Source organism: Solea solea, chromosome 17 (assembly GCF_958295425.1).
Source record: "Solea solea chromosome 17, fSolSol10.1, whole genome shotgun sequence".
Taxonomy (NCBI): Eukaryota; Metazoa; Chordata; class Actinopteri; order Pleuronectiformes; family Soleidae; genus Solea; species Solea solea.
Window position 1 is genome coordinate 2,669,515 of NC_081150.1, and position 19,294 is coordinate 2,688,808.

The 19,294-nt window shown below is 39.3% G+C and overlaps 1 protein-coding gene across 5 annotated transcripts in view; it reads right to left on the reverse strand.

Annotated features, from left to right (window-relative positions):
* cnih3 (cornichon family AMPA receptor auxiliary protein 3) overlaps positions 1–16,742 on the reverse strand; it is a 72,480-nt gene extending 55,738 nt beyond the window's left edge. The window contains exon 1 of one of the 5 annotated variants that reach the window (XM_058613369.1): positions 16,100–16,742. In XM_058613369.1, the coding sequence (XP_058469352.1) occupies positions 16,100–16,177 (78 nt within the window). In that variant the 5' untranslated portion in view covers positions 16,178–16,742. Of the gene's footprint in view, positions 1–2,322; positions 2,724–16,099 lie in introns of those variants that run through there. The other 4 variants (XM_058613367.1, XM_058613368.1, XM_058613366.1 and 1 more) reach the window with 4 other exon arrangements.
* Positions 16,743–19,294: the final 2,552 nt, after the last annotated feature.

Consider the following 19,294-nt stretch of genomic DNA (forward strand, 5'->3'; position numbering starts at 1 on the left):
ACACACACACACACACACTCAGAGAGAGAGAAACACACACCCACAAAAGTCTTCATGGTGCATAAATCCACCCATACACACTCCCACTCTTTAAAAGTGACACATGCAGAGTGTAAACGTGCAGAAAACACTGCAAAGTGCCAACACCTCCTCACATGCAAAACATGACATGGACACGTAAACGCTCTCAATCACTGTTTTATAAACTTTTTCATATGTGCACCGACTTTTTAAAGATGACAAAACCAGATTAAGATGAGCAAATTTCTACGGCGCAATTCTTCACTAACACCAACATTTTTATTAGACAATATTCAGTTTGGACTTTGTATTGTTTTACCTTGAGTTTTGAGTTCTTTGTGTCTGGTTTTCTGTTCTTTGTCTCCTCTTTTATTTTGTAGCTTTTCCTTCTCCATACCTTGTCAATTCTTGTTACTTCCTGTCCTGTTTTCCCTCTTGATTGCCTGCCCCGCCCTAATGTGTTTCACCTGTGTCTGATTTTGTATTTGGGTTGTCAGTGTTTGTAAAACAGGACATACACTTCAGCAATAACATTATAATAGTAGAGGTACAGCGAGGTAATATTTTGTGCAATCATTTTAACACTTTCACATGAAAATGCTTGGAAATCTAAATTGGTAATTGCCATATTATAAAGCTGAAATACATGAAGTAATTTGTAGTGTGGTGGCTTTGGATTTTAAATAGGTTGTTCCCGATGCTTCCTTTTAGGGCTACAACTACTACTAGATTATTAATGTATTACTAAATTAATCACCAACTATTAAATAATCAATTAATAGTTTGAATGTCTTCATAAATAATTAAATCAAGCTTATTTTCTAGTTTCCTTGCTTCATACATCATAGAAAACATTACGACTTCATAATTTCATCATCATTTTGAGCGTTTGGGAAACACTGATCAACATTTTCTGGCATTTTATGCAGCAAACAACTAAAGATTAATTAAAAAAAAAATAAGCAGCTGATTAATCTGCGATAAAATAATCATTATTTGCAGCCTGGGTTCCATTACTGCCACTTTAATTACCTGATTACTCATGTGTTTGCCCCTCAAAGTCAAATGAAGCAAAGACACAGCGATTCCTGTTATCAATGAGTAATTAAGTGGTTTTAAACACTAGCGATACAAAGTAGGGTTTAAAGACTTACAATTGGGATTTTTCTTTAGATATTGCAATTGTGATTTGTGATATAGTATTCTTAGATTTCTGTTTATTTCCATTCAGATTTATGGAGCATTATCACTTGAGATATGATAACAATCTAAAGGAATATAATCTATTTTTTAAGTGTAAGGAAACAAGCATTGTCAATGTAATAACTGCATATACATACTAGAGTAATAATGTAAACCAGAGGACCAAATCTAGAATATGTGACATGCTCTGAGGGTGATATCCCTGGCAATGATTAAGGATTCATTCTTTTTGCAAATCCAGTTCTGTTTTTCATGTGGATGTTTAATTTACCAGGCTGCTTTGAAGTCAAGGTTGGCTGCTACAAACAGCCAGCATACTGGCATCCCCCGCTCTCCTCTCTCTTGGCACACTCGGTTCTGTGTTTCAGAGCAGACTGTGGACTGATGCCTTGCTGTGTTTGTGTGCGTCTGCAACAAGAGAGTGGAACAGAAAGACGGATGTAGCCTAATTTGTTGTGTTTAAGTCCATAATGGTAAATTCAATGTTTATTTTCATTGACTATCGGTTGTTGGAAACTACCACCGACCAAAGACCGCTTTCCCTCTGTGCTGCCTTCAAAGAATCCACATAGAAATAACAAGATTAAGAACAACAACAGCAATCAGCGGAACCTCCACTCTAATGCGAACAACTACATGCTCCATTTAAATTATTCAAAGTGTGGCCTTAATTATTTATTGGGGATTTTAAATCCACTCAGGATGGGTTAATTTTCTGCACAGCCACTTCTCACCAACCTCTGATGCACAATTTATCAACCAATGAAGCTGCAGCTAAACAGCAGCGTCGTCAATGCATGTGACCAGATGAGAAGTGAACAAATGCTGGTCTTAATGGGTGAAATGGTTTGCTCTAACCATCAGACATGATGCAAAGATTAGAAAACAGGCAATCTCCCCATGAGCAACATTAAATTTTCATCCTGTCTCCAAGCAGAGAGTAAAGTCGCTAACCAAGAGACAGAGGTCTGATGTCAGTAAGAGGGTTTTTGGTCTGTGTGGCTTGGTTTTAATGAAATGATGGGTAAACAAAGAGAGAATCGAAACGACTGGCGATGCCCCAGCACAGCTTGGATGCCAAATTATGAGGGTTCTCACCTGCTTCACATGCTGATGTTGTGTTGGGCTTTTCTCTTGTTCCTCTGGCTTATGCAGGTTAAATGGAGACTCTGAATAGCTTGTAGGTGTGATTATGAGCGTGAAGGGTGGATTGTCTCTAGAGGGTTCACCCCGCTTTCCGTCAGTTGTCAGGTGGAATGGCTCCAGCTCCCCCACAAACTTGAAATGATATGGCAAAGGAAGGCACTGTGCTACACACTTCCAAAAGGTCATTGACTGGCCATTTGCTATAGGAGCTGGCTTGTTTGCGTAATCACTCGCATGTCAGTGTAGGCCTTGTATCTGTGCTCAACACCTGGGTAACAGTATCTGTGCTCTACACCTTGTCAGGAAGAGGCGGCTGTAAAAGGTTCCCCTAACTCCCCGAACAGTGTCTCTTGGCACAGTCGAACCCATGGGATCAAAGGAAACAAAGCACAAAAAATCATATCAGCATTCCATCAGTCTGCATTATTCAGCTGTCAGGACTTCCAGAGCAGCAACAAAGGCAAACGATAAGCACATATAATGCAACTTCTTTCTATACCATGCATTGTTAGCTTCAGTACGCAGTTTAATTGCACTATTGTCCTAGAACAAAGACTGCCTGACTTCACAACTAGGTGGCGATATGCACCCTTTCAGCTTGATAGTATTAGGCGCTTCCCAGTTCACCTATTATGTCCCAACTCAAAAGCAACTTTAGCTGGTGGATAGTTGGTAGCATGTCGAATTCTACCGTCCAATAACTTCAAAATATTTCCTTCTTTAAGCTATCAGAGCATGAATTTGTAACATTTACACACATTCTCCTTGTCAGTCTGAATTTCACCATGTTTTTTTTTTGGGTCAAAGTCATTAAAAGGTTAGTCATTAAAAGGTTACTAACAGCGTCTTAACTTTAAGACGCTGTTAGTAAGATAATTTTTCTGAGGTTTATTGATTTTACATCATTAAAAAAACAACAACAAAAAAACTAGAGGTCCTTCAAATATTTAACTCACTTAACACAGTATTTTTATGTTCATAACAGAACATGATTATTGTCTACATGATCTTTTCCACGCAGAATCTTCCAGTTAATCAAATGTATTTTCCTTCTCCACCTGTGCTCATGAATTAGCAGGAATATTTTATTAGGGTAGTATAAGTATAAGGTAGCATGCAGATCAATGCTTTTGTAATAGGGTTGCAAAACTTGAGGAATGTAAAAAAGGGGCGATGCGATTCCCCTTTTCTGGTCATTTTAGCGGCTTAGCAAGGTGTTATTAAGTTGATGTTTCCAGCTTTTTCTACGACCCCTTGTGTGATCTTTGGCCTTTGGCCTCTGCTCGTGTTCTGTGCAGGCTAAGCTTTGACATGAGGTCAAACAACATCATGCACCAATAAGAACAGACATTTTTCACAACAGTCATCTTGATTTGACAGTGTGGTAAAACAGAGGTGTTATTAACCACATTAATATAAATTCAGTCCTACTTGATTAACTAACTGGATCAATATTGTTTATCGACTTACTCAATGTCAGATCGAATTTTCAGAAAATATGGTCTATAATATAGTATAATTTATTCCAACAGGTGCAAGAAAACTAACAGAGGAGTGTCTGAATAAAGAATCTGAATAAACCCACAAAGCCTTGATAACATACAGACTTGTGCCACTGATGTAACAACATGTCTCCATCTCAGTTAAACAGTATATTTTACATGGCCTGGCAGTGGTTAATGTTTATTTTGCACTGTTGTTTGCACGTGTGTTGAAACAGCAGCTCTAGTATAACAAAGCTTGTTGGCTGCACGGAGAAAATGCAGTTTCCTAGCAATAATATGAAGCCAGAGTTACAGTGTTTTTTGTGCCTCTGCTGACCAAAGAGTGTCAATCTATACATTTGTTTTGCAGTCTCATATTATATGTGTAGACCACACAGTTAGTGTAGTGGTTAGCGGTGAGTGCTTTGTCTCTATACGTGGCCCTACTGGCAAACTATCCAGGGTGTACCCCGCCTATCGCCCAATGTCAGCTGAGATTGGCACTACGATCCCCCACGACCCTCCTGTGGAGGATAAAGCGGTAGAAAATGGATGGATGGATGGATGGCTATAACTTGGATATATTTACTTTGGGGTTTTACATTTACTAATGAATTCCAAAAGTCAAAATGCATGTCTCATGAGGCCAAAGTGACATTTGACCACAGTAAATAAGTGCCTAATGGATTGTTTTCGAGGTTAGAGTGACCTTGTCCTGGTGACCCAAATCTAATTGAACTTTGCCACAACAGTTAACAGCAATTTGACGAGCACTATAATAACGTTTCCAAGTTCACACACATAAAATGAAAAACATATACATTAAGTCTCACACATAGATAGCCTCTAATTTGTGAGCAGCTGTGGGTCATCCTCTACATGGTTTACAGACTGATGTGTCCCTGGGCAAGACACTTGATCCCACTTTCCTCCTGTGCCAGCAGTGTGTGAATATTAGATGTGTAACATATAATGCGTGAATGGCAAAATTATAAACAAAAGCACTTTGAGTGGTCACAAGCCTATAAAAGCACCATTATATACCTTATAGGATTAATGTATCTCCTTGCAGTCAGATTGGCCAACAGGAAGACTTAAATCAGGGTTCTCAAACTCAGATGTCCTGGGGGCCACATGAGCTTCAAATCTGGTCAGGAGGGGGGGTCAAGTGAAAAAAAACAAAAAACTGTTCTGTAGATGTGGGCAAAATGAGCTTAAATTTATGTGACAATACTCTATTGTGATATTGCAGTAACAATCGTAAGGGTATTTAGCACTATGTCATAACAAAAGCATTGATATAGAACGACATTTACCAAATGTACCAAACCAAACCAATCTCCAGTTTGCAAATGGAAGGTATATGATGTTTACATGGCTACTTATCAATCAAGTACAGGGACAAAGTGAGGCTGTTTTTCAAGCCAAAAGCCTGCATGCGACCTTTATTTGTTTCTGCTCATCATTAACTGCCTGTCACACTGACTGTTATCCACTACTGCACATAAGCAACAGAAGCCTCTTCACACAGAGGGAAAATCTATGCAAATCTTATTGAATGTAATTCCATGAGTCCACACAAGCCTTACCTTCACAGATCACATGGCCCAGAGACATTGTCCCAGACTAAACATAGCCACAAAGAAACCGCTGGGACAGCAATTTGTCTAATGTTGCAAGTATTGTGTCAGTGATTGAGCTGCTTAAGGGGAACAGTCAGGGCTTCTGAAAATGCACTGCGATAAGACTGTTGTTTCCCTAAAATTGCCATGAGTCCTCCGTGACATTATCACCAAAAAAAGCTAATGGAAAAAAAAAAGGAAGCAAGGCTTCTAAAGCTGCACATTTGTCAACATTAAGGCTGACAATGATCTGTTATTATTCAGCGATGAAGAGTGGGTGTTGCAGCAGGTGATGATGCTGTATTGAGAGGAAAGGAAGTGGAAAGGGAAAAAAAAAGGAGAGGACAAGGATCACCCATATAATCCCCCAGTGTATGCACTGTGCAGTGAAAACAATAGAAACAGTAGAGTCAGGATGATGGATGAGGAGACCGCGGGGGTTAATGAACACATGGATCGATGCAGGACCAACCAAGCTATACAGTGAATGCCACCTCCATTAGCTTCCAGCGACTGGTGCCAGAAAGCCCTGTTGACAGTCTGCCTCATTGAGGTTACGATCGGCTGCATCACCTATGCATTTCTTTCACCTGATGTCTTACTAGGGCAACTTGACTTTCTTTACAGTTCAGGGTACTTTGGTGGAAAATCAGTGGGACTGTGATGTAGGGATGTCACTTTTTCCAAAAATCAAATTTGACATGCACAAGTTAAGGTAGCAGGTTGTTTGTTTGTTACTTTGCCATCTGGTCCGAATTGGCCAGGAACTTTATGTGAAATACATTTAGCAGAGTAGACTTGTAGGCGTTTATTCTGTGTCCCACTTAAATTAATCTCAGGCTGGTTTCGTTGAACATGCCTGACGTGTTTGACACTCGGGGGAAGTTTTTAAAACACTTACGGTTAAATGGTGTGGGTCAACGAGAATACCATCTCTGTTTTATACTGGGTAGTCTGACCTGCTGACCTAAAGGAACTAGCAGGGTCCGTCATTTCAATGTCATTAGCTATGTTTTCTCTGCTCCTCACTTTGTTGAACTCGTCATATGATTGGAAAATGGAGGCTTTATGAGAAAACTTATCTTAAACCTATTTAATCTAGAGTCATCTAAAAACTTCCTCAAAATAAACTTTTGGATGAAAAAAACATATTTTTTTATTGACTTAGCAGTATTTATGGAGGAAAATAAAATTGTTTAAACCTAGAAATATGTGAAACTAATATTATATATAACAATCCTTTTACATAGGACCCCACCTTTTTTGAGTCAATTCTTAATTAATCTTATGTAAAAGGCTTGACAAATTCAATTTGATCTAAGTTGTGGAACCAAAAGTCTACTTCACAATAACGCGATAACATTTACTCGTTCCTAACACAGAGGCTGCTTCCCTCGGAGGACGTGTAGACCACTAAGGCTGTGACACACATGCTGGGCAACAAAATGTAAAGAAACTCAGCTAAGAAAATCAGCTATTGAACTTACTTGAAGCCAAGCATTGAAATGAAAAGTATGTCACTTTCACTTCTTGGTCATTTGCAACCATCTTATTTAAAAAAAACAATTCTAATTCAGTGGCCTCTGGACTGGGACACTGTGTCAGTGACTGGTTCCGAGCCTAAGACATTACTTTAATGAAATGGGAAACATGGTGGATGGTTGATTGTTACTTAGAGTTAACATTTAGACTGTAAGACCTATATATTTATTGCATAAGTGCTCGACAATGAAATCATAGCTCTCCCTGCAGCTGCAAAAGAACAATAATGCAAACCCATTGGTATTAATAGAATTTGAAGACTGAATAAATGCCTCAAATTGCAAGAAGAGCACAGTGTAAAAAAAGAACAATATAACATTTTTGGTCTCACATTAACAGATAACTGTTTTCAAGTGTTCTCTTTAGTGCAATTATGGCTGTTTAGCCTGTTAGTCTGTGCTTCCATGCTTCTGAAATGCTTCCCATAAGACAAAGGTTCTCAAAGCTGACGTCCAGGGTGAAACGGCTCTTTAAGAATGTCATGTGCTCTCCTGAAGCAGTGTGTCTGGTAAATGACCTCCAGAGAGGAGAGAGGGGAGCTGATGATTTTCTGTGGGACTGTGGAAACAGCCCTCTGGAGTACGTTCTTGTGTGCTGAGGAGCAGCTGGCAAACCACTCTGAGATGCAATAACCCGGCACTTTTGATAGTGCAGTGATAAAAAGACACAAGTAGCTTCTTAGCCAAGTTGAAATGGAGGGAATACAGGCTCTGCTGTCCCTTTTTAACCAGAGCAATGGTATTTGAATTCCACATTTCTCTCCACACAGTTTCAATTGATGATGGTGGGATTAATGGAAATTAATGATTATTTTGTTTCAAAGGTCCATGGATCTCCTTGGTTTTGGAGCAGGCTGCAGCTCGGGCTACATTTTTCTGTCCGAACCTGACCCAAACCCCACATGTGTTCTGAGCCAGACATAAACTGAGTAAACTGAAGCTTATTCTGATTATCAGGATGTTGTAGCCTTTATTTATAGTTATGGCAAAAAGCTATTGTTCCATCTAAGAGGAAGCAACTAATAGCCCAACACATCCGCACATACAGATACACTATTATGAATATAAAAGCATTTCAGACTGTAACTGCTGATAGCTATAATCCAACCATCGTGGGGTTTATTTTGAGTTGTTGTGGAGGAAAAGAATAATATCCACCGTAGAAAGCTTCAATAGCCTGTGTTAGCAACTGCATTGTCTTTGGGTTTTATATCGTTGTGTGTATTTTTTCTTTTCTTTTTGACTACTCATTGCTGTTTGCTGCATGTTCTGCTGTCAAAGCTTCCCCACAACAATCGCTATGATCTCACTCTGGTACCAAATGCTATCAAACTTTGTCTTTTGTTATTGTATTGACTGAAGGACAACCAGTAGCAGAAATCATATACTGTCCATTAAAGACATGCAGTTGTCTGTTTCTACATTAAGTGACTCTGGATTAAATATTTTTCCAATCGGACTAAATTAAATTAAGCTAAACTAAATTATGCATGTTATTGAATTCCCTATGCAGCATTTAGTAAATATTGAATGAGTGAATTCTTTAAGACATGGCCAACAATTGAAACAAGAATATTAAGTGGCAGCCACATCTTTATTTCATGCTGCTATTAAGACATGAATAATCCAGATGGAGACAGTGCAAAGTTTGAATGCCCTCACCAGCACATTTTCAATTGCTTTGGTCTGATCTCTAAAGAGTAGACACTCTACTTCGAGAACCTTTTCGTTGATAAATCATCACTGCGTTATTTTGTTCTCTCCTTATTTGCATTGCCACCCTTTACTTATTGTTCATGATTGATTGATTGATTGTATCCTGCAGCACTCATCCATCCATCCATCCAGTCCAGTCCACCCAAGGCTGAACCCCGAGTGCATGAAATCCATAGTCTCCGTGGCCTTTCCCCCCTTTTCTTCTCCATCACGCCATCATCACTGCAGCTCCTATCATTCGTGTCTCCTTCAGCAGACACTACATCCTCCTCCTTCCATTCATCTTCCTGTGACTTTCTCTGCTCCTTTCCTATGGGTCTTGTCCGCTCTGTCCTCTGAGGACCATTACGGTGGATGTCTGTGGTGTTTCACAGCACAGGAACAAGCATAGACTTTGAAAGGACCTGAAGCCATGTTTGGTTAAATATCATTTCAGTATTGATTCCTCATTTTCACATAGAGATCAATACAACTTTTTTTTTTATCTTTCATATTTGGCAAGGTGGCCAAGAACACATTTTCCTGCAAAGTGAAAACAGATAGTACTTTTATCTCTTTACAAGCACTTTTAACAAAACATTTATTGACTAAACACTTATGGTCTGTCTCCCAAGGCTGCACTTTGTTCCTGCACTGCAATTTAAATAAAAATGTATGTATTAACTAAATATTTAACCATAAAACAGATCATTTAAAAACTTAAACTTCCCAAAAAACAACTTCTGTTTAATTGACTCAGCAGCATTTACCAAGGATAAAATTGTTTAAACTTAAAAATACATAAAACTACTTTAAAATTTGCAAAATGATATCTCATCGAGGGAAAGTCCTCTTTCCTTTTTTTACTCTTCTGCCAACTTCTCTCTAAAACTTGCACATTGCAACGACTTGTTTTGCTCCATCATCAGAACACTGCAGAGACAGGAACAGATGAGGGAGTGTTATGGTTGTTCTGTGCGAACGATTATTCACATGACACCTCTGTTAAACCCGTGAATGCCTTGTGTACTTGTCAAAATCTCAGTGTGACGCAGAGCCGCGCTCACCAAGGAAGCGATGCCGGCAGCAACGTTAGCTGAGCTTGTCCCCTTTAAAATACCATGCTACAGTGTGTATGCAATCCTGATGTGTAGCATCACTCTGGGCGAGCTCAGGTGGAATGGTGAGGGAGGATTAAATATAGATGTAATTACATTATTTGAATTATTATGTATACTTTGTCTTAATGAATGTCTTAACAAATTTTTATACGGTGCATCTTGAAATGACACTATAAAAACTTACTTTATTTAAGCCATGCATGTTAGCATGTCCATGTATCATAACATCCTTTTTCTTCTAATTTAATCAACTTTAAACTCTTCTACAGTCATTATTTTTATTGTTTCTATAACCTTGTTTTATGAACCACCATGCTGGATGTAGCAGAAATAAATCGGAGTTCACTGTGCGCTTTAAATCCATGAAGATTGACCGATATATGACAAAACTTGATTTGAATATATCTGATCATTGTAATTCCCCAGCATACCTTTTATACATTTGGAAACAGCCAGAGAGGAGATTATTCCAGACCTGTATCTACAACTTCCTGATTAACTTCCATTCATTTTACTCCAAACATTCAACTCTGGCGTGTACCAGCTAAAGATAACATTATTTTCAATAATTGCTGTGTTAATGTTGCTGTGCAGACTTATTAAATCATGGACTCAGACTAGATTTACCACAAAATCTGTTGCTTGTGGATTCCCGTCACTTAATCTTCCTCTACTCCCTATGAGCATATAACACCATCTTCATTTTTATGTCTGACATATTGCCTGATTCCCATGTTGTCTAGTATATACAGTCTACAGAGGTTATCTACCAAAGCTCTATCGCCAGAATGAGGCTCACTAAATTCAAGAGTAATACTGAACTTTAACCCTAACCCTAACCCAGATGAAAAGTACCAGAAATCATTAAAAAACAGTATTCTTCTCCTTTTTCTAGCATGAAACAATTCTAAAACATCAAGAAGAGTTTGATGTGTTTGTTACAGGGCCAGCACTTCTACTTCAAGAACCCACAGATCAAGAGGAATATACACCAATGACTTTTCTTTCTTTAACTGCTCAGACTATGAGCCCAACAAAAATATTTACCACTGCAGAAGCTGCAGGAGACACTGACAACCATTGTCTTCTATATACTCCTCTACAACTAAATAGCATGGTTATGCCAAAATGTAACTTATTACTGTTAACAGACGTACATTGTGTGTATACATATGTATATATGTACATATTGATTTTACATAAAGGTTCTATATGTTATGGACTATAATGTTAATCAAAATGAACAGAATAATAATAATAAAAAAAGATCATTAGTTGCAGCCGTAATTAGGTTTAGTCATAAAAGGCATCTAGGTTAATGTTAGGCTGCAGTGTCACGCCAGAAAACTCTGGTATTAATATACATTTATAAATGTGAATTTCTCCTTGGGGTTAAAGTGCAACTAGACACAATTCTGCCTGCTGCATTTAGTTACTATTGCATCTAAACAAAGCTCACAACAGGAGGTGGTTTGCTCTGTGTCTGATGCTGCAAAACAGAACTTGTTCAGTGCAACTGAGGAGACTTTTTAGGAACAAACTCACTGCTCTCTTGTTAGACTCTCTGAGGAAATGAGTGAATGAGCTACAGCGCTGCACTGATATGGATTACGGAAACCCAAGGCAAGTCGCAGTGGAAGTTAAAACAAATTTGATTTGAAGTGTAACTAAACCCACAAACAACTTTTCAACTAAACCAGTGTGTATCTGATAATGTTATTTCTTGATCCAGGTGTAAAATCAATAAAGTATTGAAATTATACATTGGCAAATATCGGTGTATCTACTGCCTCTCTGGTCAAACACCAGCTACTGCATTGAAATGTTGCCATTGCTTTTCTTAGTCCACTCTTGCTTCACTGGTTCAAGGTTTCTTAACCATTTTGTCTAATCAGTGTGAGGCTTGTTGTCCCATACTCCTCCCCTTTTCTCTTTCCACTGCTCAAAAATTGACAGGCTCATCTCACTGGGCACCTGTGGTGGAGATTTTCCACCTAACTGCAACTGCTGTCTAACTCACTACCAGACCAGACCCCCTGCCCTCCTCCCCATCATCCCTCACTCAGCTCTCAGCCCACTTCTTGGCTTTCTTTTTTTTTCTCAAAATCAGGAGGAGTTAGCTACAAAAGAGGGGGGGATTTGTTACCCTTTAAAACTGCCCTATAATATATAGCCCTTAACAGCAACCCAAGTGACCAAAGTGCTTCACAAAATAAAAGCATTGCAGATATAGCATTAAAAACACATAGTAAGAAAAAAAAAAACATGAAACATAAACCAAAGCATGAAAATAAAAGCATAAAAATAATAAAAATCACCCCACCTTACATATTTCTAATAATTGCTGACTTTCTTATGTACCACCACAGTCCCCTCCACCTCTCCTATACTATTGGTGTTGGCAAAAGCATAATCTAGGAAATATATGTAAATAAATGTTAAGGGAAAATGGAGTGATATATGACTGACATCGTTAGTCAGCACGAGTTACACAGTACTTCTTTATCATCATTGATATTTGTCAAACTACGGCAATTTGTTCAGGGGAACTGTTCCATGCCAAACCAACTGTGCCACGGGGCTCGCCCATCTATCAGATGTGCACCAAAAGGAGCGTCTGACTCGCTCTCGACTTTAATGACACTTAGAGCACATTAGGGACTGTGGTTACAAGGGAGGGGGATCACTCAAGCAGAGAAGGAGCTGCTAAAGCACTGAACCATGGAGCTCAGGGGAGGCCACAGTTCACCCTCCATGTTAATTAAAATGGCTTCCAAATCACTTCAGCAAGTGCTCCCATAGGCGACTGTGATGTGATCTTGTATCTTATGTAATGAACAGACAAGTGGCAAGTGGTTGGAAATTAGACATTTGCGGTGATTAAATAATAGGTTTGCTTTAATATTGTTTTTAGTCCGCACGTCTTGGTTGTTAGAAAGCGTTCACTGGGGCAAATGTATGAAAATGTTAGGGTAGATGCATTTATCGGAGTATATAGAGGAGACAGTTGGAGACACGTGTAGGAGAATTAGTAAAGGGTAACTGATTATTTTGTTTTGGTGTAATTCATCTAAAAGAATCTTCCATGTATTTCTACTCTGGACTACTCTGAAACCTGGAAAATAAAAAAATGCCTGGAGTCATCTGTCACATGTGATGCATATGTAGCATGTCTACCAAATATCCCTTACATTTATTTTCCAACCAATGTCAAAGCGTGCACCGCACACACCGACGCTCTCAGTAAGTCACCTGCCAAGCCTGAAGGCTGTCAATCAAACCGTTTTGCGAGGAACAGCAGATGAACAGAACATCCGTTGGTGCGCTGTGTGAAAGCACTGAGGTCTGTAAGTCATATATCTGTTGTGTTTCTACTGATAACGCTTACATTTTTTTTATCCTAACGCCAACAACGTCCTTAGTAAGTCACCTGCCAAGCGTGACGTCTGTTAAGCGGCTGATTGGACAGTTATGCGATTAAAAGACGGACAGCATATATCGGTAGATTATTCATGATATAATCTGTTATCAAACCGTATCATTTTGTATCCAGTCAATCATGCTGTGAACCTTTTACAGCACCACAGTCAGATCTGGTGCCTCTTTATTACCTGACCCACTTATAGTGAAGATTATTGGCAGAAGTATAAGTTATTTTCAGTGAGTTTTAAAGTGACACAGTGAAGGACGTCAACCTTCAGATAATGTCTCCACGATTATTTGATGATGCATCAACTTGCGACAGGGTGACAGGCACCTCTGAGCCGGTCTGCATCACCTGTACTGACAATGTAACTCCTGGTTTCAGGTCTATGCCACAACAAGAACATTCTACTTTATGGCAGTGAGCTTGCCCTAAATTCATTCATAAATGTACCATTGTTCTTTTGTGGCTTTTATCTGGGTTAAATTTCATTTCAGGTATCTTGAGAACTAAAACTATGTTCGTATTTTTTCATAAAATGCTACAACATAGACTTCTGCACCTGGTCTGAATCAACTTATCAAGAGCAAATCCTACATCGTGTTACTTCAATGAACCGTTACAGCACCACAGTCTTGTTCTGGCCCTGTTTCATTACCTGACCCACGAATAATGAAGACAGAGTCCAGTGATTAATGATAATAGATTTTCTAAAGATAGCAAACATGCCTTTCACACTTTCTTTTTTTTTTAAACCCAGACCTTAACAGCACAGTGTGATTGGCAGAAGTATCGCTTACTCCCAGTGAGTGTTAATGAAACATTAATCAGCAACTGATAATACATAGAGAAGACAAGCTAATGAGCTACTTCACCCGGCAGCGGATGATTTGATGGATTAATGTCAATTAATGACAGAAGTCCACCTTTGTGCAGTCGTTTGTCATCCTGTAACTCAGTGACTCAGAAGCACATGCTACCTGCTGACAGGACTGGTGAAAAGTCTGAGTCAGAGGACTTCATTGCTCACTTTATTCCCATTGTTTTTTTTCTTCTACATGGCCTGTTTCTGTTTCATACAGCCTCTTCTCTGTTTATGTTCATTTTATTTATAGACTGATTGTTCCCTGGGTAGGTTTGACTCAGCACGCTCGCTCTTTCTTACCAATGCGCTGCAGCTCAGGAGGTAAAAGTAACCCGACTCCTACTTTCAAGCAGATTATGTCGATAACGTAAAATGTAACAGTTGCAGCCAACAAAAATAAAATCCCGGCATTTGGCAGGTGGCTGGTGTTAATGTGCAGCCTTGGCTCTGCTCTCCCTCTTTCCACAGCTCCACATATTCCCAGCTCGCAGCCTCCTCCTAATTATGTTTCCTCGCAGTATGGAGCCCCACAGCTTATTATTGTTGCTGCGTGTCTGTATGTCGCCGTGAATGGGGGGAACTCGGCGGAGGAGGCTTTTTCTACTGTTTTCTGCCGTGTTAAGCAGAATGAGAGATAAAGCCCGATGCAACGTGGGGGATTATTGCTGAAGCTACAGAATGTTGCCTTCCATTGTGTTTCCCTCCAACGGTGTTGAAATTTACATCAGACAGAGCTGGAGTGTGAATCATATGAACATCTTTAAGATGTTTGCCTCTGTAACGGCTTGTCCTTATGTTTTTGCATAATCACTCCTTTTATCAGAGTCTGCACTGTCACCGTCATGGTCGTTCGATTTCTGCTCCGTGAGCCGACACGTGGGTCAGTGTCTGACAGACGCTCAGGCCGATTATTAGCTGTAATTGCCTCAGCATCAGTCATCACGTCTGTTGATGTTTCCAGCACACACAAAAAAAGGGAGGCAGCCCTGTGGCTGTAGCCTGGAAGACCTGACCCAAATTTGTCTTTACATAAGGCCCCTGCATGATGGAGATGGTTGCTCAGGGAGCAAATAATGAGATTATTCACATATCATGATGCAGTCTGTCATATTGGCACTGGTGTATGAGCTTGGGGTTTGATTAGAGGCAGAGGAAGAGAGGAGAGAGATGAGATGAGAGGGAGATCCGGCTCCAGATACAAGATTTCCTCACTGATGTGGAAGCACGAGTGTTCCCATTGATCTTGGATACTGCACGTGAGTGCAGGCATTCATGGATATCAAACTGGGTCATCGCTACAGCTGAACAATTTGGGGAAATTATTGTGATTTTTTTGAGAGATATAATTTCATTACAGTCAAACTTTATTCCCTGTATGAGACACCATCACAATATTAACTCTATATTGGAATGCAAGGTTGTAAACGTAGATGTTTCTATGTTTGTATGACTGTATTTTTAAATTGGACTGTATATTAATACATTGGTGGCCGTCTTTGCAATAGGGCTGCAACTAAGGATTATTTTCATAATGTTTTAAAATTTCTGCGATTAATGGAGTAGTCGTGCGGTCCATAAAATGTTGAAAAATATTGACGGATATGTCCCAAACCTCAAAATGATGATGTTCTCAAAAGTCTTGTTTTGTCCACCAACCAAAATGATTTAGTTTTAATCAATTATTTAAAAACATTCTCATTTAAGAAGCTGAAAATTATCAAAACAACAACAGTTGGCGATTAATAATCGATTGCGCGTTAATAAATTATGTTTTGAAATTGAGATTTTGAATGTTTGGCCCAGTGAAAAGAAAATAAGCAGTAGTGATATTGGACGCATGGGGATACAGGTGCACACCTGTCCTGCTGTGGAAATGAAAAATCCTGCAGCTTTAAACTGTGCACGAGCTACACACACACGGATGTGAGCAGTGTATCATTCAGAATCTCAGAATAAAGCAAATGTGCAGGTACTTACGTGCCATATTGCGAAGAAGATCAGGGACACACAGAGGACCAGAGACAGCATGTAGCAGAAGGCAGCAAAAGTGAACATAATTGAAAAGGGAAACGATGAAGAATTTCCCAGAGGAGCACAATCCCACTGACAAACATCTACAAAAAAGAGTCAAGGTGGGAAAGAGAAGCCACGAGGAGGAAAGTTCTCACGGTGCCATGGAGAACCGAGTCGGTACCGGCACCATGACTTCGCCCTTCGCAACAAATTGTTGCAGAAAACCTCCTCAGATGATGGTGGTGGTGGTGTTGATGATGATGATGGTGGTGGTGATGAGGAGCAGCAGCAGCCGCGCGTCCTCCCACCAGCAGCGCCGATGTGACTGAAGTCAGAGCTGCTCTCAAATCATCGCACTTGGCGTGATCAGCGCTCAGCGGCCGCGGCGTCAGAGAGATGCTCATGTGAACCGCAGGATGTGAGGCGGCACGGACCCGGTGAGAGGAGGAGGGTGACGCGCAAAAGCACCGGGGAAAGGTGAAGGCGTAGATGATCCATTCAGCGGCGGCAGGAGCAGTCAGTCAGTCAGTCAGTCAGACAGTGCTACTGTTTCTGACTCTGACTGGTGCTCCTCACCCCTCTCTCTCTCTCTCTCTCTCTCTCTATCTCTCTCTCTTCCCCTAAAAAAATCAGCTGCAGTATAAGCGGGGAGCACAGCGCGTGAACAGGTGGATTTAAAAAGCGCAGCGCGCGCGGTTCCTGCGCTTGTGTGCCTGTGTGCCTGCGTGGTGCGTGCGCGTGTGTCCAAATCTCCAGTATATTTCCCATTCATGTATTTTTTTATATATATATATATATGAAGACGTCGACCAGTTGCAACTTCATAGTAAAAAACAAACATAACAACTAAAACCACAACAGCTTTATACATGTTAAGCACCTTTTTAAAGACCAGATCAATGAAAGCCAAACAAGTTGACAGACAAACTAAAAAAAAAAGGAACAACAAGAAAATAAATATACAATAATAATGGTTATAAAAGATTAAAAATAAATAAAGCACTTGAAAACAAAGATGCATGATAGTCAGGGTCAGACATAAGAATACCAGTCTATAAAAATGGGTTTTAAGTGATTTAATGTCTTGACCGTTCATTTAATGGCGTTAAAGATTGTTTTCATTCACGACCCTAACTGTATTTTGCACATTTATTAAAATAAATAATAGAGTGCTCTGGTTTTCTTTTTTTAAATTTGCAAGTCTGAGCTAAAGTCCAGATCTGACACACCATGGAGAATAGGAGAATCAGTGACCACCACCAAACAATCCACCTATCTTTAATTCCCAACTGAACTTCTTGTTGATTTTCTGAATATAATATTTGTGTATGTGTGTTTATTATTAGGTTATATTAATCATACATTTTTTTTTATTTTTTATTTTTTTCATTCTCTAAATGCTTCCCAGCCAAAACTGGTCTAAAGTTTGACTGAAAACAGTGTTTTATTTGTTTGTGCCTGTAACATGGAACTGTTACATTCACCTGTACAGTATTAATGAACCACTTAATCATTTGGTGTAATTTGCATTTTTATTTGCACTGAAATGCAGTTTTTCTTTGATGAGTTGAACTATGTTTGACAGCAATATGAGGGTTTAAGATTCAGCATTGAGAAGTCGGCCCAGGTGTCTGACTTTTGAAGTCACAAAAGTCTGTTGTTAGTTGCATGGACATGATAAGTAATGCTTTATATTACATTTTGTATATATTTATACTTCCTGGAGGCCAGTTTGAAGTATCTCAAATCACCAAAACACCTCATTATGTTGGAATAGAAAGACACACATCTGAACACCTACCCTGAAAATAGAAAAAGGAGATTACTTAAATTGGAAACGCTGAATAAATAAATGAAATGATTGATTTAATTATATATTCTTAAATAAACGACAAACATTGCACTTGCTATAAACTGAACTATCTGCCATATCTGATAGGCATACAATGAATTTGTGGGGTTGGCGCCACCCTCTGACTCTTTTTATAAATTGCCGGCAACTTGAATTAGAGCATGAATCTAACCTTTACTGTACTGTAGGGAAGTTTATGCAGGACAATACAGCTGCATTGCATGAAATAGTAGTTTTTGGAGAGGTGTGATTTGTTTTAATTTTATGTAATGAACAATGTGAGGAGACACTTTCCATGCAGAATAAAACACAGTTATCTCATTTAAATGAATATATAACATTACAAATCAAGTTGCCATCGTCACTTTTGTTTTTCCATCTCTCAGACTGATGACTAAAGACCAGTTTCTTCCTGATCCATGTTTTTTCACGCATGAGCGCGTGATTATGACTCAACTATTCAGCTCTGAAGGAAAATATCAGTTCCAATTTGCTTCGACAGAAACCTGATGAGACAACAATTGTCTCTTTAATGAGTGATACCTGAATTTCCACATGTTTTTGTGAACGGAAGTGAAGTCCCATCATGTCTTCTTGCCACATCATCATCAACACTTATCCTACAGGATGCTGAACTGTAATAAATGTGAGGTTCCTGAGACCTGGGCAACATGGTTGGTGTAGTGGTTAGCATCGTATGCTTCCTTCCACAGTCAAAAAACAAAATAAATGTAAAAAAAAAAAAGAGAGAAACAGAGATTAAATTGACAGTTAGTTTTTGAGTGAATGGTTAATTGTCTGTGTGTTCCTGTGATGGACTGGCAACCTGTCCAGAGTTTACCCCACCTTTCACTCTATGTCAGCTGGGATTGGCACCAGTGGCTCCATGGCCCTCATGTGGAGGTTACAATGGTAGATGATGAACGAATGAATGAATGAATGAATGAACTGTACACAGGCATTAAAGTCTGTGCTGAGGCCTGAAAGTGATATGTTTAGATCTGAAGATAGTAGAAAAAAAATATTCCAACCAGGAATTATTTTCAATTTCCTCCACAGTCAGACAAAGTGCATCAAATTGTCAGTAATATTAAAAAAGACAAAGACTCAACACTGAACTGCCATCTGTGCTTATAACCACCCTGAGACTGTCAGCAGGGACACAAATTAAAAACAGAAGTTAGCTTCCTAACAAAATTGTCACCTAATACAATCTATGTTGGCTAAAGTCTATGACATCATGTTTGTTGCTCTATCTCACCATTCGACAGCCTTTTCTCATGGTTTTTCCTATCACAGCTACGCTG